General features: G+C 38.4%; 1 protein-coding gene across 1 annotated transcript in view; it reads right to left on the reverse strand.

The window, feature by feature from the left end:
* The window catches only part of sgsm2 (small G protein signaling modulator 2), a 106,848-nt gene that overhangs the window by 27,666 nt on the left and 55,176 nt on the right, over positions 1–24,006 (reverse strand). Inside the window, 3 exon segments of the mRNA XM_059331244.1 lie at positions 2,541–2,608; positions 5,031–5,198; positions 12,642–12,810. Coding sequence (XP_059187227.1) covers positions 2,541–2,608; positions 5,031–5,198; positions 12,642–12,810 — 405 coding nt within the window.

A 24,006-nucleotide genomic window follows, 5' to 3' on the forward strand; every position in this document is an offset into this window, starting at 1 on the left:
TCTCAGTCTTTTATCATTTAATGAAAATTGTGCTCAGGTAAAACTGCTTCTTGAATGGGGAGTCAGCAGTCAAAAAAGGTTTTTCAAAACCTGTGAATTACTGCACACATGAGAGGTCCCTCAGCACACAGTTATAAGTGTGCAGAAAATATTTAATGTTTTAAACTGATCAACTTATATTTGTTGTAAAAATCCACTCTGAATTTGATGCCTTTTGTTTTTATTAACGTTTTACACAATATCTGAATTCTATGACGGCAAATTAGGGCCAAGTATGAATAAATAAATAAATACGGACCCAGGAGAGGGGGGTAATTTTTTGTGAAAATTTGCAGATTTATTAGATTAGAAGTAGCAGATTTATGAGAAAAAAAGTGTCCTAGATGTAACCAGTGATATCCTTCATCTGTCCATTGCATTTTAGTTCCTGATGCAGAAAAGCTCTCACCTCATCCAAATCAGTGCGGTGGGCTAAAACCACGAGTATTTCCTTATTGCTAAATCTGATTACAAAGTATAATTTGATGAAGTCTCTCCCTGCAGACAGAGTACACGGCATGCAGCAGCTTCTGTGGTCATGGAGTTCCTTGAAAAACTAAACATAAATCTTTTCTTTTTTCCCCTCATAAATCTGCTACTTTTTTCTTGTAGAGTTGCCATCTTTTTCTTGAAATATTACCCCCCTCCCCTGGGTCCATATATATCTATATATATTTTTTCATACTTGGTCTAATACGCCGTCGTACAATTCTCTATAAACTCTCTATAAACTCTAACTCTAAAAACTAAAAGCAAAAATAGCATGCAGATTAAATTTGGGTTGGAGTTTTAAAAACCTCTACAACTGTATCAAAATGCAAACCACAGCAGAAATTGAGCTACTCACTGCTAGTAAATAAATATAGTAAAAAATGTTTTTATTAAATAGAGGGTTCAACAGACAGTTTTGTTCACATCCGAACAGTGGTCAAAGAAGTACTCAGATCCTTTACTTCAGTAAAAGTACATATATATAACACAGTCGGACACAGTAATGTGCATGTGTGTCCCAGCAGTTCCTCACTTGTCCTCCAGGTGTCCTCAGTGTGTTTGCTGCTCTGCACCTGTTGCTGACTCCATTATCAACCCTTGTCAGCTGCTATCTGCCTCATCTGCATCTTGTTCCCTCTGTAGTCAGTGTGGACGTTGTGTTTACCTCGTCACACTGCTTGTGTTGTCTTCTCTGGTTTAGTCGGCTAAGATTTTCTTTTGTTTGTTTTCTTTCCCTGCCTCGCTGCATGTGTGTTCCTGCTCCTCTGCTTATTAGCTGTTATGTCTGTCAGCTCCTGCTGCCATGCTGTCAGTGGAGGTGGTTGGAAACTGTCTGCTCTCACAAATAGCTCTCAGAGTGGTTGACTGTGTGGTAGTTATAAGGATTTTAGTTCCTGAAATGACTGTCTAATAATTTGATGATGTAATCGTTGATCTTACAGGAGCATCTCAATACATTAGAATTTCATGTAAAAGCCAATTTCCAGTAGTTCAAGTCAAATAGCTCCAACCAAGTATTGAGTCATATAGATGGAGATACTTTTCAGAGGCCAACATTTATATATTAAACATACTTTTTAAAATTGGTCTTTTGTAATATTAATCTTTTTTTTGAGACGGTGAATTTTAGGTCTTCATTAAATGTAAGCCATAATCATTATAATTAGAAGAAATTAAATAAATTGAGACATGGCATTTTTCATTCTGTGTTTAATGGATCTATATAATGTGTTATTTCCACTTTTTGAATTGAATTACTGACATAAATAAATTTTTTTACGATATTCTAATTTACTGAGATGCACCTGTACATAGGCTTGTCATAACATATTTTTTACGACGATATACAGTATTTTCCCAGAAACCATCACGATAAACGATAGTATCGTTGATGTCATTTTATGCCACTGATATAATGATATTAGAGCATAATTATCCAAGTACATCCTTCTCCAATTCATTTTTAAATCATTGGAATTGGAATTGTGGAAAAGAAATATTAAAATATCCTAGATAAATAAAACATAAATAAATAAACAAATAAAAAAGACTCTCAGCAGGCTCTGGCAACAAAACAAATGCACTGAGATTAATATTTTGAATTACATTATCTTATATTATAAATAACATATGAACTCGCTTCCACTTTTAGAGTGACGGGGCTCCTTTAAGAGACAAGGCAGTCTGTGTTTGTATGTGCGCATGTAATGAGTGTGTGTGGACATGCAAGAAAGAGCGAGCTTGTGATTCTGGTGACAGTAAATTGTGGGAAGCCGTTTAGGGAGAAACACAGAGAAAAAATAGTTGTCTTATCTAAACAAACATGCATATTAACAACAATATATTGAGTCCAGAAAAAAATATTTTTTATATCAAATGATAAGTCGATATTGTTATTATCGTGACAGGCCTAATCTTACAGAATATTTGTTCTGGATTGTGTGGATTTGTACTTTTTGTTACTGGCCTCTGGTAATTTTGGCAGATAAAGCACAGTGTGATCTACTCACCCAGGAGGGCTGCCAAGATGGGCCCGAAGACTGAGTCATGCATCAGAGCTTCCCTCTCATAGTATTTACTGCAGAGATAAACACACAGAAAAGAAAAGGTGAATCAAAGGAAACCATAAGCAGATGTTTCTAGAGGGAACTTGACTCGATATCTGGACGGTAGGGTTGACACGATTCTAAAATTTTCAACTCAATACTGATACTCAGGAAAATATTCGATACTCGATACCATTTTTGATACCACAAGGATAAAAACAAAGTAAATGTAAAATGTAAATGTAAAATGTAAAAATTAACAGAACCACAGGTTAAATATTTATAATACAACAGTTGTGCAAAAATAAACTGCAACTATGATAACAAGCTTCAGGTCTGAGGTAGTGCAAAAAATAAATAAATACAATAAACAATAACAATTAGAACAATATTTTGAGGTTGTAAACTGTGCACAATATTAGGCAAGCTTGATAAGTCGACTTTTCTCTTTCTCTTCTCTTTTTCACTTCAAGAGAGAAAATAACACTTTTCTGTCACCAACATTCATGTAAACTTATTAACTCTATGCTTATGTGTACTGACACTGTGTCAATAAACGTAATATGGGCATGGTATGTGCCTGATTTATTTATTTATGTTGTTTATAATCATTAACGTGACGTCAGTCTTTGATTGCTAGCTGCGGCTAATGGCTAATAATAATACTGCCAACATTAATGACATTAATGATAACATCAGTAATAGGTAAGTTTGAAACGAAAGGTCGGGGGGGGGGTATTGATACTTTTAAAAATGAGTATCGTATCCGGATACAACGTTTTAGTATCGATACTTTTTTGTGTATCGATACTTTTGACAACCCTACTGGACGGTGGCTTCAAGCTCAGTGGACCAGTAGCTGGAGAGGTGAGCAACTGAACCCCCTAACAAACCTAAATGTGCCACACACATCCTCAGAACTGAATCACAAAGTAAGATCAGTAGGTTAGCCAGCTATTTTTGGTTTTCTGGTATCACAAAGCTGGGTAACTTGTCATTACTCTTTATATTAGCTATAGTACTATAGTACTACTCCCTGCATACAGTCATTCCTCACACTACTCTTTTTTAAATTTTTTTTTTAAAGATTTTTTTTGGGCATTTTTTGCTTTTATTGAAAGTGACAGATAGAAAGGGGGTGATAGAGGGGAAGACATGCGGCAAAGGGAGCTCAGGCCGGATTCGAACCCGGCTCCGCCGCAGCACGGACTCAGCCTACATGGTAAGCGCTCTACCAGTGTGAGCCACCGGGACGCCCCCCACACTACTCCTTTTATTACTTCTCCATTACATTCCACAAAATTGGTGATTGCATCCTTTCTCTAGCGTCATTCAAGCTACAAGCTTCATTAGTTCTTAGTCACATGTAACCCACAATTAGAATCTGGTTTGGGGTGTATAGTTATCATCCACGGCTGCAGAGGGCTCAGCTCTGGTGGGCAGGGACTTTATTTCCATGAGCGTCATGTCGTTGAGTTTTTTGTTCTAGTCAATGTTTCAGGAGATTTTCAGGTCATGTTTGTTGTAAAGAATTTAACTGTTTCCATCTTTAATGCTAGTTCGCTGCTTGGTGGCGTGCACAGGTGACGATTAAAATGAGTGTGGGGATTCTAAAAGATTGTTGGCTCTCTGGATTTTCTAAGGACTACTCGTTACTGGTAAATGTAATATTACAACAATATGTTACTAATAATGTATTACTGCCCAACACTGATGGGAACCCAGCTGCAGCTAAAAATGAGATTTAAAAGATTTGTTTTGGGCGCAGAGTATCTATAGTTGGCCTTTCTGCTTTGGCACAAGTTACTTTAATTGTTTATCATTTGAAAAAAAAAGCACCCAAATGTCACTACAGAAAGAGAAGTAATTGTCTTTTCCTTACTCACTAAAGATTAATGAACATCTTTAAGATAACAACCATATTAAAAAAGCCATATGTTCAAATGTTCATCACAGATAACCCAATGGGAGCCAGGCTTAGTTTGACTTGCTGCAGGTCTATTAAGGCTGCTGTTTGTTAAGAAATGAGTGACTGTGGAACACCTCTATTTATTTCTGGGGGACTGACACAGAACTTGAAATTTACCATGGACGCTCATCAGATTTGATGAACTACGCTGCAGTAGTCCGAACAGTTTTCGATATTAAGCTTTCGATATTTTATCCATTTAAAAGTGTGATTCATATTGTCATATGTCTGTGAACCCCATCTGTGCACTTCATGCTGGAGGCTTTGATCAGTGAAGTGCATCATCTCACTCTGGCTGTGGCTGAGGCGAGTGTGGACAGCTTATTGAAGCACACAGCGGTTGTTATCCAGACGGAGCACAGAACAAAGCGGCCGCGGAGCGAACAGGGCAGAAGAATGGAGCACTAAATAGGCAATTCAGGGCACTGTTCATCATTCGGGCTGCAGTGAGTCACTGCCAGGGAGCGAAGAATACAACAAATCACCTGGAGTTGTCGACGATGTACTGCACTATCTTGTCCAGAACTTTCTCGAAGAGAGCCGTCCGGACCCAGATGTGTTTGATGGCCTGGGCGGAGAGGGGCTGAGGGGGGCGGCTGGTGGTGGAGGAGCCCTGTCTCCTCAGAGGCTCATGGCCCACACTCTGGCTCCTCCTGCAGGACACAAAGCACAGGTCAATAATAATACAATCAACTACTGCTGCAGGGAACAGCTCATGTCAGTATCGTTACCGTTAATATGGAATGTAAGATAATTACAGTATAACATAAGCAGTGGTGGAAGAAGTATTCAGATCCTTTACTTTAAAGTACTAATACCACACTGTGAGCTTACTCCACTACAAGTAAAAGTCCTGCATTCAAAACTTACTGAAGTAAAAGTACAAAAGTATCAGCATCAAAATGTACTTAAAGCATAGACTGTGTAAAAAGTTAAGTTACTTAAAGTATCAAAAGTAAAAGTACTCGTTATGCAGAATGGACACACTCAGACTGTTTTATATGTTCTAATTATAATATTGGATTATAATTTTTGATGTTTTTATGTAAGCACTGTTTACTTTTCTCAAGATAGGACTCATTTTAACTAATTAATATACAGGTGCATCTCAATAAATTAGAATTAAAAATGAATTATTGTTGAGAAGGATGTACTTAGATAATTATAATAATTATATTATATAAATATAATTATATCAGTGGCATAAAATGACATCAACAATATTATTGTTTATCGTGATGGTTTCTAGGAAAATACTGTACATTGTTGCAAAAAATGTGTTATCGTGAAGCCTATGTACAGGTGCATCTCAATAAATTAGAATATCATAGAAAAGTTTATTTATGTCAGTAATTCATTTCAAAAAGTGGAAATAACACATTATATAGATCCATTAAACACAGAATGAAAGATTTCATGTCTTGATTTATTCAGTTTCTTCTAATTATAATGATTATGGCTTACATTAAAGAAGACCTAAAATCCAGTGTCTCAAACGATTTGAATATTACAAAAGACTAATTTTAAAAAGTATGTTTAATATGGAAATGTTGGCCTCTGTAAAGTATGTCCATCTAGATGACTCAATACTTGGTTGGGGCTATTTGACTTGAACTACTGGAAATGGACTTTCTCCATGATATTCTGATTTATTGAGATGCACCTGTACTGGTATGAGGTTTAAATAAAATAAAAAAGTCTCATGTTTTTTTAAGTTAAATCTTCACCTGTAAAGCAACTAAAGTTGTCAGCTAAATGTAGTGAAGTAAAAAGTACAATATTTGCCTCTAAAATGTAGTGAACTAGAAGTATAAAGTCACAAAAAATGGACATACTGAAGTAAAGTACAAGTACCTCAAAATTGGACATAAGTACAATACTTGAATACATGGACTTAGTTACATTCCACCACTGAACATAAGCAAGTAAGACAAGAATTAAGAGTATAAGAGTAACAGTCTTCCTCAAAATCAGAGCCCGAGGATGTATCGGATGATGGACAATATCCTCTTTTATGAAAACAGTTTTTTTTTATTTTACAGAAAATATAATGCAAATGCAAGTGATGCATTGGCTGAGTAAGAAATGCTGTTAAATGTTTCATTTTATTCTTAATTATTATTTCCTTCAATGATCAGCAATCGACTGATGTTTATTGGAGCTATTTTTTATGTATTATTTATTGTGTTTTGTTGTTGTCACTTTACGGTGACCTTGAGTGATAAGAAAGGGCCTAATAAAATGTATTGTTTTCATTTCTAAAATATTGAAATATACTAATAATATTTTCTGATATAATGCATAATAATAACATAATTAAATATTCTTACAGCCTTCTGAGTACTTATGCAAACAACCCTGATGCCAAAAAAGTTGTCTGAAACGCTGATAAAACAGAATGTGATTATTATAATCCTCTGACATATACCGAGTGTACAAAGACATATTTTTGGGGTTTAAGCTGATAAACTTTGGTGTTTGTAATTCACTGAATTCTGAAATTGGTCCACATTTTAAACAGCATCCAAACTTTTTTGGAGTTGGTGTTATAGTATTGGTGCAAAATTGGTGCACAGTCCACATAGAAATGGTCTATTTTCATTTAGTGCTTAAAAAAACAAACTCTACATCAGCTGCGATATTAGCAATCAGTGAATTTTTCCTCTCTAGGTTATTTAATCGGTCTCCAACATCTACGCAAAACATGCAACAACTTTTAGCTGCACATTTGCAGAGACTTATGCGTAAAGTACTAAACTAAAAGTAAGCAAGTTTGACAAATGGAAATAAATTGGAAGTTTGACCATCAGGAGGCAGCATTTAACACCACAATGATTTGCTAATTACAAGTCATCATGACTTACATCAGCCGATCACTGGGTTGTTTTTCAATAAATGTGAACCGTGCCAGACACAAAAGGTGCTATTCTATGTTGTAAATCATCTGTCTCGAGTGTTTCAAGAATATGGAGGCAACTGCCGTCTGCAGAGGAGCACTTTCATCCCGGGAGGAGTTTGATCTCCGGCACTTCTACAGCAATCAGACAAAACCATTCACACACACCCACATCAACAGGCTAATGAATGTGTGTGTGTACTGAGGGGGGCTCGGCTGCCACAGTCACGATGTTAGCAATCCCCCAGCATTTCTGTCTGTGTGTGCCAAGTCACGATTTTTGCAGTCCCCTACCATTTTGTGGTGTATGTGTGTGTGAGTGTGTGTGTGTGTGTGTGTGTGTGTAGAGAGACAGTACTCCAGGGGATGGGGGGAGCGTTAAGATGATGTCAGAAATATGCAGAATGCAGAAGAGACAGGGTCTTCCTTTTCTAAATAAAACCTGCAGTGTTGTTTGACATGAAATATGAGCTTCAACTCAAGCTATATGTTACTTTGGTTCTTACTTGTACTGTACTGTATTTAATCTTTATAGTTTGCCTTTGGTATTATCAGTCTCTCCTTCCTGATGTGAACTCTTTTGCCTTCGCCAGGTCAAAAGTCAACCATGCAAACAAGATGTCTCGTTAGAATTTAACAGTCATACTCCCAGAAGGAAAAACCCATTTGGCTTTTCCACACATGATAATAGCTTAATAAATGATAATAAGGAATATACTGGAGATATATATCATATGGAACTAGAAGATCTAATGAATCTATAGGCACCATGTGCGTCTGTATATCATGTCAGGAAGTTGTCAAAATTACGCTTGGCTTTTTTATGTCTCATTCAAAAAAACATTGAGAACAGTGAAGCTTAAAGTTTTTGAAAGTTTGATAAAACGCTGCAGTTGTTGTCGTCCATACATGTTAGATATCAGTTCAGTTCAGTTTGACTGAATACTTTGTTGGTCAGTCTGTGGGTTTGACTCTCATTGTGGAGAAATAAAAAGACTGAAGTGAGATGAATAGACTGAGAATTTTCTCTTATTTGACAAAACAGTTCTTGAATGAATTTCATTTTGTGGACACAAAAACAGTTAAATCGCAATATATTGTATCACAATATTCACCATATCGCAAAATGCATAAAATCACAATAATATCATATCGTGACTCAAGTATCGGGATAAAATTATATCATGGGGGCTCTGCTGAGTCACACCTCTAGTAAATAATGTTCCAGAGTTGGGGTGAATTTTGACTAGTAAAACTGGGGTGACCATCATCAAAGGGCTGCCTCTCACCTTTACAGACTAATAATCATAACAACAGTCTACATCCTGAAGACAAAAGAAGTGAGTAATCACAATTAATCAAAGCAAATTGTGTGATTAATTAGTTATTTTTTGTAAAATTAATTGACAGCCCTAATTTATATACAGAGATTTACAGCCATTATCGACTTTCTGCCATGCCTGGTACACCAGGTCATTATCTCCATGTTAAACACACAGCTACAGATACACTCCATCAGCGTCAGACACAATCTCTGGTCAGTTGAGTGTTTACTAAAGCTAAGCAATCTGTGTGCACACTGTGATAAGCCTCAGGCCTGTTTCTAGGTGTGTGTGTGTGTGTGCACGCGAGGGGAGGTTGGTGTGCATACTTGCTTACGTGTTTGCTTATGTATTTCTGCATGTATGACAAGTATGATAAACTGCTTTATCTGCAGGCACTTAGGTACTAGCTGAGCTGTTTGCAAGCCCATTAATTGTCCATTAGCCTGAGCCACATGGCTACCACATGTCTCTCCACGGCTGCAGAGAGAGGTTTCCAAATGGAGGAGAGAAAGATTTGGGCAACAAACACACAGAAATACACACACAACTGAATAAAAACACGAACTGAATGTGCAGCAAGACGTCGATGCGGCGTGGCTGCATTATGTGATGTAAAACGAACGTGTCTGGCTACGCTGGGCGCTCATCTCTCTGTCTTCATATCAACCTCCGTCTCTCGCTCATCTGTCACATCTCATTGGCCTTTATTTCTCCAGACACACAACATTAAAGCCTATTATGGTGTATGGATCTGGTTTGCACAAGTCGCACCCCTTCACCAGAATGCATACATGCATTCATGCACACTTATAACACACACACACACGCAGGCAGACACACACATGTTCCCACCCTGCCCCCTCTCCCTGTCATCCCACCTCAGGGCTCCATCGCTCATTTACCCTGGTTACCACGGCAACGCTGTTTGTGCCACTGGCAGTGAAAGAGGCAGAGAGCATGATGGGAAACAAGAGGCAGAGAGAGGAAGACTATGAGCAGACATCAACAGTGGAATAAAGAGTTACTGCGGTGAAGTGGATGTTAATTTTGTGTGCGTGTGTGTGTGTGTGTGTGTGTGCTTTGTTGCATGTGCTGAGTGTGTGTGTGTGTGCTGAGTATGTGTGTGTTTTTTGTTGCATGTGCTGAGTGTGTGTGTGTATGCTTTGTTGCATGCGCTGAGTGTGTGTGTGTGTGTGTGTGCGCTTTGTTGCATGTGCTGATTGTGTGTGTGTGTTTTGTTGCATCTACCGAGTGTGTGTGTATGCTTTGTTGCATGTGCTGTTTGTGTGTGTGTGTGTGTGTGTGTGTGTGTGTGTGTGTGTGTGTGTGTGTTTGTGTGTGTGTGTGTGTGTGTGTGTGTGTGTGTGTGTGTGATGTATCCCTTCACAACTTTTAACTCCTTTTTTAACCTTTTTTCTTACACAGATAGTACAGTGATAAATGACATACACACCACCCTCTCCTCTCCTCTGGCACACTGGGTAAAGAGCAACACTCGCATATCATCTGCATTAATTTCCTATCGTGCTGTGCAGTCAGCCGACCCGCTGTGGCAACAGTCAAGGATTATTCTACTTTATTACACCTGGCCTCTTTTTTTCATAGCTTTGTCCTCTCGTTCTATATATATATGAACAAGCAAGGAAAGTCCAGTAGGCTACTCTGCCTATGGTTTTAACAATGTAGTTTTATGAGTTGGAAAAACTGTTCAAATGGATGCATTACTATAGCAATTGATTCCTTGATATCTGACAAGTGTTGTAACTTTTTGAAAGAGACAATGGTCCTTTTTGGACCTAGCTTTAACTCTCTCTGATGATTGAGACATACGTTTTCTTCAAAAGATCAAAGATACACCGTTTATCGTAGAAAGAAACTGTAAAAGCAGCCATTATTGCCGAAATTTTAAAAAATAGAAAAAATAACCAAAACGAAGCTTAAAATTTAACTGTTTGGAATAACTAGATCTTGTTAAAAAAAAATTTTAAATTCTGCGCTCTGACAAATATAAAATCGGCTCTGCTGTACCAGTCACTCTTCATACTTTAGAGTGCACACACCGTCTCCTGTACTACACAATCTATTCTATAATCTCTCCAGTATTTCTGTTTATGATGCACACACAGAGAACAATCATGGCTTTTACTTCCTCACAGAAAATGTCAGTGGATCCCTCCATATGACCAGATGTAACACGTCGTTAGAACTGAGTCCTAATATATCACCCTGACATATTCCTTTTCCATATTCATAATCATTTGTCAGTTCAGAATGTAGTCTGGTTGTAATCATTGTAATCAATTCAGTTAGCTACATGTTGACATTTGTTGACATTTTACATTTGTGTAAAGAGACGGAGCGCCGCGTGGAGAAGAAGAGACAGCTCTGTAGGAAGGGGTGTTGCCATTAGAGGAGGCTTACACATCTGATCAAGCTTTCTGTAATTACGCAGAGATTATACAGTTGTGTGAACAGATGCTCAGAGGCAATGCATCATCATAGAAGGCATAATTCAGCTCATTGTGCTAGTTTGTGAATGATGTAAGGCCTGTGCACAATGGTGTAATATTATATTCACATTAAAACTCTAAATCATTGTATCAAATGTCCAAAATAAAAATACTCATGATGATCAGACACTCTGGAGCTGATTAACAGAGAGTTGAGGCTATGTTTTGGTCAGCTTGTTATTTTAATATATATATATTTAAATAATAATAATAAAATTACTAATGAAGTTTCATGCGCAATACTGTTCAGAACTGGAAAAAAATGGAAATTTTACATTTTAAAACTACATTCTTGCCAGTTTCAGTTTTATAGCAGAAAAGTAATTAACCTGTCATTGTTCATAACATGCTGTCGATTTGTAGTCTAATAATACTAATAATATCTTCTTCATCATCTAATTTCATATGATACCAGTATTTCCAGTATATTCCTACAGTGAGCCGGCTACAGCCTCTGGAAGTACCCGCCGGCTGTCTGAACACTAAACATCAATACTTGGTGGCCATGAATCGAAATAATATTGCCACGCAAAATATCGCGATACTATGCTGTATCGATTTCTTCCCCTGCCTCTAGTATTTAGACCTCTGACATTACGACATGGTTGGTACCAATAGATTTCTCAGGTTTCCCTTCTGGTTTAATATGATACCAGTATCTTTAGCCTGCTACAGCCCCGAACTTTCATTTTGTATTAACGGAGTTCATTTTTAAAAATTTGCTAAATATTACAAATTAATTGCAAATATTTATTAGCGTATTTCAACATGTAGATATGGTGAAGATGAGCTGCTGAAGTTCAAAGCGAGCATCAGAATGAGGAACAAAGGTGGCATGGTTGTTGGTCTTAGTATATCACTAACTGCTGATTTACTGGGATTTTCACACACAACCATCTCTGCCTTAGTGACAAGGCACTGTATAATGAGTGGAGCCATCATTGATATGATTAAATACACCTGTTCCTTACCTTAGATGAAAAAGGTCTACAGCCTTTCACAAAGACAGGATGTATTACAGGGGGACCTAATTGGATTGCAGGTGCTTCTATTATTTTGTCCATCAAGTATAAAAACTTTCACTGATAGTAAATTCATTGTAAATGATGTAAATGGGTTTATTTTCTGGTGCATAGCTGAAGCGACACTATGAGTCTTATTATCCTCATCACAAAGTGGGCTTTAATGGAGAGGAGTATGTCTTCCTCTGTAATTAAAATGACTGATTAACTCAATTTGCTCAAATGAAATTGTGATTGTGGTTTCAGGTATGTTGTGTCAGGTGTGGGGACACTCGTATGTGAATTCAGTTCAGCAGGAAGTAAAAACAGAAGGAGGGGGTGTGGGACGAACCGTGTGACCAACCTGGTGAGGTCAGCCTGCTGCTGGAGATGCTCTTGCACTTTACGGCAAACTTCGGCCGCTGTGTCGTAGACTTTGCCAACTTTGGTGAAGAGGGCGGCTATCTTGTCGCTGCGGAGGAATCCGGCTGCCCGTCTCTTCAGCAGGTGACCCAGGCAGGCCTCGATGGCAGCTGGAGAGAGAGAGAGGAGGACAAGAGTTTTAATATCGACAAGAGAGGAGAACAGCGTAATTGCCTTCATATTGGAATTGAGGGAAAAAAAACAGGCATTAATTTAACATACTGGGGCCCACGAGAGCTGAGGGACAGTCCCAGCACTTTTACAACACACTGACAATACACAATGTATATACAATTTGCCCAGCACAGAAGATGCTCCACTTATCATCCACACATCAACTTATCATATGCTCAAACAAACTTTTGTTTGGGTGGCATTGGTTTTGCATGTCATTTTACCCACATACTTTGGACTGCACCAATCTCTGAGAGAAACTCTTTTCTCTGTTTATTGCAATGAAGTCACAGCTAAATCTGTTCCACCATTGTTCTGTTCGTACCATTTTTTGGTACACACCAGCAGTGGTAGAAGAAGTTTTCAGATCTCTTACTTTAGAAAAAGTACTAATACCACACTGTGAAATTACTCCACTACAAGTAAAAGTCCTGCATTCAAAACTTACTGAAAAAAGTACAAAAGTATCAACAACAAAATGTACTTAAAGTATCAAAAGTAAAAGTATGTGTTTTGCAGAATGACCCCACACAGATTGTTTTATATGTTCTAAATATATAATTAGGTTGGTGCATTTATGTGAACAGCATTTTACTGTTTCTGTTACTGTTACTGTTTTTACTGTTAAGGTAGGGCTCATTTTAACTACTTAACATACTTTATGTGGTTTAATTTATCAAGAAATACAACAAATAAGTTGTTATATCAACAAGAGTGGAGAGCAGGGGAAAGAATTGTTAATTCCCAACATGAAGAAGGCAGCGAATGTGAGACATTATTACCCAAAGAACAGAACGACAGAAACAAGTGGTTAAAATAAGAGTGAAACATGTACTGTGCTCATAGGGCTTCTTTCATTTATCAATAAGAACAAGACAAAGCCCGGGCTTTTGGTGCAGTACAGTACAGACACTTCCTCTGGTTGGGGTGGACTTACTTCCAGCACTTCCTTTAGTGATACTTGTGTATGGGAAAATATATTTTTGGGCCAGTGTGCCATGTGATCCTGCAACACTGTGTGTGGCACTCAGCCAAGAGCGCCTCACAGCCCAGAGCTGATTCTGGGAGAGTGTGAATGATACATGCAGATTGTGTGTAAGTCAATAGATATGTTTACTTGCATTTCCATCTGCACAGACCACCTACAAAGCAATTTTCATAATTTGTTGGTGGAGGTTCACACCATGACCACTCCAAATTTACCAAAGAGTTGAGTTTTCAACTATCACTTTGATAGGACTGTGACTGATAATGATAATGATCTTGCTAATATTGTATGCTGTTCTTTTTTAAGTTCAATACCTGTAACCATCAGAAATACATGCATTTCATGCACTTCTTTAAAATCACTTCTTATAAACCACTTTTATAGACTTGCTTTTATGTAATGCTTTCTATCTCACCACTTCTTTTTACTTCTTCACTTTTTTCTTTTTTTTTAAACTCCTTTTACCTTTTATTTTCTATGTATCTGAGTCTTGTGATTGTTCCTGCGCTGTCTCTTATTGTTTTTCTTTTAATGCCTTAGCCTTTAGCCTTATGGCATCATTCTCAGTGTGAACTGCTCACTGTCGAAACATTTTGTAAATTGCCGTTTTTTAAAAGGGGCTATATATATAAATTCTTATTGTTATTGTTCATCTGCAGTCTCTAATGTGAGATGCACAGAAAGTATACATGTCACACACCTTCATTAATTTTCTAAAGCTTCTAACAAATGATAAATGACCTTCTGTGCTCTACACATTTTTCTTTCTTCAAGTGAACCTCAAAAAGGAAGAGACTAGGACATTTTGTGCAAAAGTGACACATTAGCCAGAGAGTGGCACTAAATCAAAGCTTATTAAATAACATTTAGCTGGTTATGAACATAGACTTTGTGCATAACAGTGGATGTAGGCCCCTTTACATGAGGACGCTTGCGGGTAAAAACGACAAAATATTTTATCGGAAGTGCCTTTCGTTTAGACGGTGACGGCGTTTTTGGGGCTTAAAAACGCAAAAATCTGAAACCACCCTCCAAAGTGGAAAAGTTGAATACGCTCCGCTGTAGCGTGTCCGTCTACACTGACAAGACGCAAAACTCTGCTCAGATCTGCTCACGTCACGTACGCATTTACGTCACATACATGCTCCAGTACAGGAAAATAAACAAACATGTGGGATTATTTCCATGCGTCAGACCTTCAAGCTGCTCTGGCAGCTCTAATAAACTTACAGGAGTCTTTCCACCAAATGTACAGGATTTGTACAGATAGTATTAGTGAACAAAGAAGGATCTGTAACTACCTCTATCACATTTTGGATGGATTTTGGTCGGAGGCGAGCCAGACGGCTTTGGACCTGGGAGATCTAGTGGATGGTGGATAACTTTGTGGAAGGAGTAGCTGATGAAAATACATGGTGTGAAAACTTCCACATGCCCAAAGATGCTCTTAACTCTTAACGCCGCCTGGCATGCATACAATCCAATTCACACACTTTTGCATCACCGTATGGACGCAGATTTCCTCCCGAAAACGCTCGTCTACACGCGGAATAAAAAGTGAAGACGCAACGCCACTTTTGCGTCTTCTGTTCAGGCCATCATGATGTAAACGTAGCCATAGTCACTGTGACATCACCCATTGGTTTGTAAACTTGAGTTTTGGCCATCACCATCTTGGTTTATGGCCATGGCCAAATTGGTTTTATTGCAACCAGTACATGCACTAAACTGATCAAGGGCCAGAATGATGCGATGTAATCAGCTGACGCTAACGCTGGCTTGGTTAGCTTGGGACAGTCGTTATTCGAAATGAACTGCTGAATCCTTAGAGTGTCTTTTAGTCCAACCGAACACTGAACAAGACACTTTTAAGTGACTTAAATGTTCCAACTGTCAATTAGAGGTGTGAATCATTGAGGCCCCACAATATTTTATCCCGATACTTGAGTCATGATGATTAAAATAATAATAATAATAATACATTGCATTTTAAAGCGCATTTCTAAACACTCAAAGACATTTAACAGGGAATAAATAAATAAACAAACGAACAAAAAATTCAGTGGTTGTAGGCGGTTTTTACGAGGTGAGTTTTGACGATACGATATTATTGTGATTTTAAGTACTTTGCGATTTAACAGTTTAACTGCATTTTGTGTCCACAAAATTAAATTCAATCAAGAATTGTTTTGTCAAAAAGGGGAAAGTTTTATCAAACTTTCCTCAACTTTAAGCTTCAATGCCCTGAATTTTTTTTAATGAAGCATAAAAAAAGCCTAACTGTGCAGTGTTATTTCAACAACTTCCCGATATCCTGATGCACATGGTGCCTATAGATTCCTTTCAAGCATACCCTGCTTGCAACTAGCGATTGAGACCATAAACTCATTATGGGAATGTTCACTGAGGTAATAAATCAAGTGAGCAGGAGGGTCATTTTCCTATTGACTTACATACAATTAAACCTCTTTTTGCAACCAGTGGTGGAACCCCCTGCTAGCCATCAATGCCTGCAACAGTGCCGGGTCAGATTCCAACAAAATCTGATGGAATCATGCAGGTTTCCTCAGAACCTCCTTCAGCACAGACACCAGCAGCGACCAGCCCACTGTGGACGGACTCAGATCCTAAGCATTTGTCTTCAACCTGCAGTGGAAGCTCTGATGCAAGTGCTTTGGGTTTCCATCTGGCAGTAGTGGCCTCTCCCACGGCCAACAGCAGTACTTCGCCCCGCTGTTTCTCCAGATTTTTTGGAGCCAGCACTGAAACCACGCTGCTGTGGGCCCATACCATGTTACTGGACCTGCATGAAGGAAGTAAGGCCCAGGAGAACCCCAAACAGAATGGAATGGGGCAGACTGTCGGACCCTGCTGCAATAAAATTTGAGGTTTTCTAATGGCAGTTTGGTAGGTACTCAAACTCGCTTTTGTCCACAGGGGCCCCAAAACTCCTACAAATTCCCTGTAGTTGCTTTAAAATAGAAATCGTCTACAGACGATTTCATGACAATCTGTCCAGTCATTGTTGAGCTGCAATATCTTCCTCAGAATCAAATGTTTAGAGGCACAAGAGTACAAAGAGGACAATTATGTGAATTTACAGCATACAGTGTCCTCTGTATCTGTACTGATGTCAACATGTTGCTGCGTCTCATCTATTCATTCCACCTCCAGGCTTTCTCAGAGCTTTGCTAATGGACTTGTGTGTGAAGATAATGTTATTAGTGAACACTTTCCGCCGCATCTCTTGTTCTAGGGGAGAGATGACGGCTGCTTATTAAATTAGAAGCAACACAGTCACCTGAAATGTGATTTTCAGAAGTGAGGTACAATAGCTGGCCGCCTACAACACCTTTAAATATTTAGAGGGTTGGCGGCAGTAACCTACGTGCAGTTGCTTCCTGAACGTGCCCTTTACACTGCAGGGACTTGTGTTGTCCGTTCATTACCGATAAAGATAAGATCATATAAACTTTAATGATCTCTGTGGGGGGAAATGAGCTCTGAGCAGCAGAAAAGAAGGGATGGAAATCTGCAAGAAAAATGCTGTTAATTTCTCTACAGCAGCAGCAAATAAAAAAGTAATACTTTGCAATTAATAAGTGATGTGAATCGAACAAGAACTCACAGATATATATGACTTATGTACGTTTTGGACATGTCAGGGACATGTGTAACAGATTCTCACCAGAAACAGTTAACTTCAGGCAATAAAACCACTTGATTATGGTTTGCGTAAAAGAACAGTGTTGGGGTTAAAAACAACTACTTCTACACTACGCCAACTGATTATCACCTCAAACTGCTGATTCAAAAATCAATTATATTGATTAGCTTTATGCTGATGTGTCACATGCATGCATACAAAATGTACAGGTTGTCAAGTCTTGCAACTGGTCTACAGCTCCATATACACAGAAAAGTGGCCATGCAACATTTAAAAGATACTGTTTAGCGTCAACGGGACATGGGTATATTAAATGTAGCAGAGAGACAGAAGTGGCCCAGAGAAATGCACTGATTCATATGCAGAAAATGAGAGAAATGGAGGTAAACAGCGTCCTTTCTAGCTGCGGCTCATCCATTAGCGCTCTCCCTCCCTCCCTCTCTCTGTAATTGCTACATTAATGCTCAATCATAATGAGCTTTTTAGGCCTGATGGTAAAAGCAAAATTGTAACACAATTATTCAAGCAAACGCAAACAGAGAATCAGCCTCGTAATAATTTTGATGTATGTGTTTCGTGGTTTAATATCTTTTGATAATGTGCAAAACAAAAATTAAATAAAGGTTTTCTGAAAAAAGTATGTTATTCATGCAAATGGGTCTCAATGTACAGCAAGCGCAGAGAATAACTTTATTACTTTTAGAGAGAAAGTCCATCTGCAGTAGGATCTCATATCAGCCTTGAGGTTTTGTGGCTGTCTGCTGGTGTTTTTTTTTTTTTTTACCTCTGTGGGTGAATCTAGGGGATATTACAGTGGAATATAATGACCAACAACAACATAATTCTCCATGATGCTGAGAAAAACTAGTGCTTTATGAGTGTAATAGTCTGCTTTTATTGCAGGTCTTGGAGTCTTAGAGGCAGAGCTGAGAGGTTTGAGGTTTTAAGCTCAAAAAAGTCCAACAGTATATTCACGGCAGCTTTATTCTGGCGGATTAACATGTTAATTTATGTCGGAGTATTGTTTTTTTTGTTTTGTTTTTATATATATTTTTATTGATTCACAGTTGCAGTAAACAGTACAATCGAAGAGACATATTTTCATTTTCTTATATAACCCAACACCCATTCCACTCCCCCAGAGACCCTTACATCGTTGTATTAATAGGTTAATACACCAGATCAGTTAAAACAACAGTGTGTAGAAAAAAAATATTAATAATAATAAAAAAAAAAATAAAAAAAAAAAATATATATATATATATACACACACACACACCCATACATAAAATATATATAAAATAAAATAATTAAAAAATAAGTAAAAAAATTAAAAATATAAAACATACATATATATACACATACACACATACATATACAAAAATATTTCTATATAAGAAAATACATATCGACATATATACACACACCCTTACACCCAAATATACACACACCTATCCATATAAAACATAGTGCAACATAGGTTGTTTGTTTGCTGCCTGCGCCTCAGCATGTTCAACAGATCATCCCAATGTTCCTGGACTGACCTGAGTGTATGGCACTATACCTAGGGGGGGAGGTCGGTGGACCGGTGGACCGGGCAAGTGGGATCAGGGGGATGTTTCAGTAGCAGGGAGCTTGTTAACATAGTCAAGAAGTGGTTTCCAGTGTAAGTAAAACTTCTCGGGACAACCTCTAAGGCTGAATTTGACTTTCTCCAGTTTCAGTAGAAATAGTAAATCATGTAGCCAGGATTTGAAGGAAGGTGGTTGAGAGGATTTCCATAAGAGAAGAATTTTCCTACGCGCAATTAGAGACGCAAAAGCTATAACATTTTTCTGCAAGGATGTGGTCACAAGTTCATCAGGAGGCACTCCAAAAATAGCTATCTGTGGCGAAGGACTAACGGATATGCCCAGTATGTTGGAGATAGATTTAAAACATGATTGCCAGTAGGTAGACAATTTGGAACACATCCAGAACATGTGTGTCAGATTGCAGGGCATCTGAGAGCATCTGTCACAAGCTTCAGTAGTCTTGTCTGGATAAAGTTTGAAGAGTTTATCTCTGCTATAATGCAGTCTAAAGAGTACTTTAAATTGGATGACAGAAAGTCTGGCACAGCTAGAGGAGGAGTTAACAGCTTCCAATGCTTTTTTCCATAAAGCATCAGAAATGTTTATCTGAAGTTCAGTTATGTCGGAGTATTGTTGCTGTCCAATAATACTTAGAGGATAGTAAGGAATAGATGCTGTAAAGTTTGAGCTGAAGTGGAGCGCGTAATATTGTTGGACAGAATATAAATACATGGTTGTTTCTGTGGAAACAAAAATGGAGCTGAAGATGCGAGCGGCTCCCGATGAGACCGCACCCTGCTCCTCTCATTCTGCTGCCTTCCCTCACCAGCCTGCTAATTCATGTTTGGGTCTCTGTGGATCAGATTAATCATCAAATCCTTTCTATCATGTGCGTAATTGCCTTCATATTGGAATTGAGGGAATAAACAGGTATTAATTTGAACATACTGGGGCCCACGAGAGCAGAGGAACAGTTAGTCCCAGTACTGTTACAACACACTGACAATATATATATATACAATTTGCCCAGCACAGTAGATGCTCCACTTATCATCCACACATCGACTTAGCATATGCTCAAACAAACTTTTGCTTGGGTGGCATTGGTTTTGCATATCATTATACCCACATACTTTGGACTCCACCAATCTCTGAGAATCTCTGTTTATTGCAATGAAGTCACAGCTACAGTAAATCTGTTCATTTTTTGGTACACACCAGCAGCGGTAGAACAAGTATTCAGATCCCTTACTTAAGTAAAACTACTAATACCACACTGTAGAATGACTTCACTACGAATAGAAGTTCTAAATACAAAACTTACTGAAATAAAAAGTACAAAAGTATCAGAATCAACAATGTATCAAGAGTAAAAGCACGTGTTTTGCAGAATGACCCCACACAGATTGTTTTATATGTTGTAAATATATTATTAGATTATTATTATTGGTGCATTTATGTAAGCAGTGTTTTACTGCTGTCAAGGTAGGGCTCATTTTAACTATTTAATATACTGTGGTTAGTTTGGAATGCAACTAACTACATTTACTGCATGCCAGTGTAGAAGTCAGCACAGCCCTCATTTCTGAAAATAACCATTTTAAAAGTTTGCTTGTTAGTCTCACAGTCAGACTTGACAAAGGAGAAACTCAAGCCTTAATATAAATTAGTATAATTTGAATCTGCCACTATGCCATTATAGTGTGGTCCAGCAAATGTCCCGCTATATTGGCGGCAAGATCTGTGCTAGCTTTTCGCTTTAGGGCTTTCATAGTGATCCCGCGAAGGCGTGATATTCGTGCCCTTTCATAGTGTAGTCCGTCGTCACGGAACGAGGTGGGAGGAGACGATAGTGACGTTGGACAGAGCAGCAGCAGCGCTGCGCAATAGCACAGTGGTAAGAGGCTGCACAGTTAGCTCTGTAGCAGCACAGTGTGTATGAGCTGCAGCAGCATGTGTTCACTTGGCAACCTCTGTTTGTTTACAACAAGCTCCAGACACTCTGTACACAGTTAGCAATGCCAGTTTGTTTACAGTTAGCGTGCCGGTGTGTTTACAATAAGCGGTGGGCGCTGTGCACAGTCAGCGACGGCAGCCGCAGTGAACAGTGATTCGATGACTGTCGGACCAAATGGGAGGTGTGTGTGTGTTAGACATCACGATTGACATCAAATATTCCGCCTTGCTAGGTGGTCCCGTTCATAGTGGTCCCGCTTCCAACACTCCCACCAATTTTCCACCTCTGTGACTACCTCTGGAGGCGGAAAATTGGTGGGATCACTTGACCCCGGCATCCCGCTTCGGTCGCGTTCATAGTGGAGGCGAGACGTTACAGAGCTGTAAATGTCCTGGCATGAAACGGCACTATTAAAGGGGCTAGTGTCACTATTACAGAGACTTTATTATGTTCTTCAAAAATCAACCAGTGGTTCCAAAAGTCTGAACCATAAAGTGCCAGAACGCAGTCCTGTCAAACTTGCGCTAGCAAAGCCAAAATTCGCCTCACACACTGTGTGAACACATCATTGAGAGTTGATGAAAGTGATGACACAGAATCAAACAAGAAATATAGCTCTAAACATTAACAGAGCTTAATAGAGCTGCAGAATCAAAAAGATGCATTTCTTGTGATTTCATCATCGTGAACAATCCCTTTACATTACAGAATAATTCAATTCACTCTTATTTTTGAAAAAAAAGCCAATCAAGAAGGGTTACATTTGTGATATCACTCAATGTTTCTGCACTTAATTTCTTTAGTGCCATCTCACACTCTTCTTTAATCTTTTTCCCTTTGGGATGGGGATGGCAAGCAGACACTGCAACCTTTAAAGGGTACAAAAATGATTTTATATAAACTGATATACATAGTGAAAATGGGCTTGCACACACTTGCCTCACCATCAAACAATGCAATTGTTTCCCCTGTATTTTGTAGGATTAGATTGTGCGTCAAAAGCATTTGTGCTGACATAGAAAATAAGTGTGCATCTGGAGCTGTCTCCAATGGGATCATTAGGAGATCTAATGAAGACAAAGCTAATTAGGCAGCACTGTTCGTCTCCCTTCCTGTCTGTATCTGTCAGCCTGATACACTCTCTCTCAGGTTTCCCGAGTCTGCTGCTGTCAGTGTCTCCAACCGTCACCTCTCTCAATTGACAACATGCCTCCTCCTAGTGTCTACAACAAAGTCGATGTCCTCTGTTTAATGCATCAATGCACATAGCCTGCTTGTATGTGAGGCTCTTCAACAGACTTGGCCTGACTGAAGAAAGATTAGCCTTCAAAGTCCCATAAAAATTTTCCCTGCAGTACCTGGCTGAATGGAAAAAGCTGGCTAAACTTGCTGTACATGCAAGGGAGAGAAGACTAGACAAGCAACAAGTCATTGGGAATTTAACTTAAATACACATGCTGGCACCTACCAAAGGAGACTCAAAAACGTCAATATAAGGAATTTTTTACATAACTTCCGTGGATCATGCCACCCTCGTAACTACTTCATTTCCAGCATTTATTTACTGCTTAAACTGTCTTTTATAATGCCAGGAAGTTTTTGCCCTAAACCTAGGTCAGTGGCTTTGTAGCATAAACTCACAGAAACTGCAGCCTTAGTAAAGCGTGCTTTACATGCGACTAATAACTTTTTTTTTTACAATGAACACTTTGACAAGGTACTACAAAATGTAAACCATATTTTGTTGTTTATTTTTTACCTCTTAATTAGATGGAAGACTGACTTAAGTATTTTACAGAAACAGTTCTTTTTTCCTCATCCTATACCTTTGTGGTGTCCATCCCCCCAACAGCACTATGTAATATTATAGAGTTGAGAGTGTTGCATCCTTTAACCTCAGTGTGGACATTCAAGCATCTTTTATTAGGGATGGGAATTCGATCACTCACATGGAATTTTTAATTGATCTGTGCATCATTTTATTTTTATTTTATCCATGACTGCTTATCAGTTTTCACTGAAATGAAACACAGCCGAGCGTTCAGTTCTGCGGCCGTAAGTCAATAAGCCAAGGAGCTGAGAATTAAGTTGGATAAAGCTACAGTTTGCAAACTGAAAGTTGCAATAACAATTATAAAACATGCTAGCATAAATGACTGAGCTTAATTTGATCCTAATCCTAATTTGAAAACGAATTGAAACACAAAACACAATTAAATATGCAAGATTACTGTGAAAACTAACCTCACGCCTCTTCGGGGGCTAAAACATAAAACATTGAACTGCTTGACGTTATCTTTACAGTTTAATCTCACTTGAGTTAGTTTTAAGATTGATAGAATCAAGTTTCTCTTCGTCCTTTCAAAATAAAAGCTTCCGTTATCAAAAACAGGCTTTTGCATAGTACTGTATATATACCTTTTATTTTGCCCATGTATGCATGCAGCGATTAATTGATTAATTGATCGTTAACGTTATAGACAATTGAGTTGGCAGGTTTCTTCCAAACACTCATCTTCTCTATGTGACAATAGTGCAGTGACCATAGTAATGCCCGGTATTGCACACTAGAGTCCAAAATGCAGTAATGTTAGTCGTCCAACATGTTGCAAGAAGATCATTCTCAGCTGATCACAACATGAAGGGGCTTGAGCGTGAGCCAGGTGCTGACAAGGGGGCGTTACATTACTAAATTGCGTGTACCATTACTTAAAGCGTGACATAATAAACCGTGTGATTTAGAAGAGCGTGCTGCAAGTCATAAAAAGCATGCACGCCTCCCGGCACTCTATGTTACAGCCTTTACCTTTGTGAAAACATCAATGCATTAAAAGAAAGTCAATCATTTTTGAGTAATGACCTGGGTTTTTTTTAATCATGTGTTAACTATTTCACACTACTACTACCGGCTCGGATTCGGAAGATATCACACAGAAATCTCTATTG

This window comes from Centropristis striata, chromosome 4, assembly GCF_030273125.1.
Source record: "Centropristis striata isolate RG_2023a ecotype Rhode Island chromosome 4, C.striata_1.0, whole genome shotgun sequence".
NCBI lineage: Eukaryota > Metazoa > Chordata > Actinopteri > Perciformes > Serranidae > Centropristis > Centropristis striata.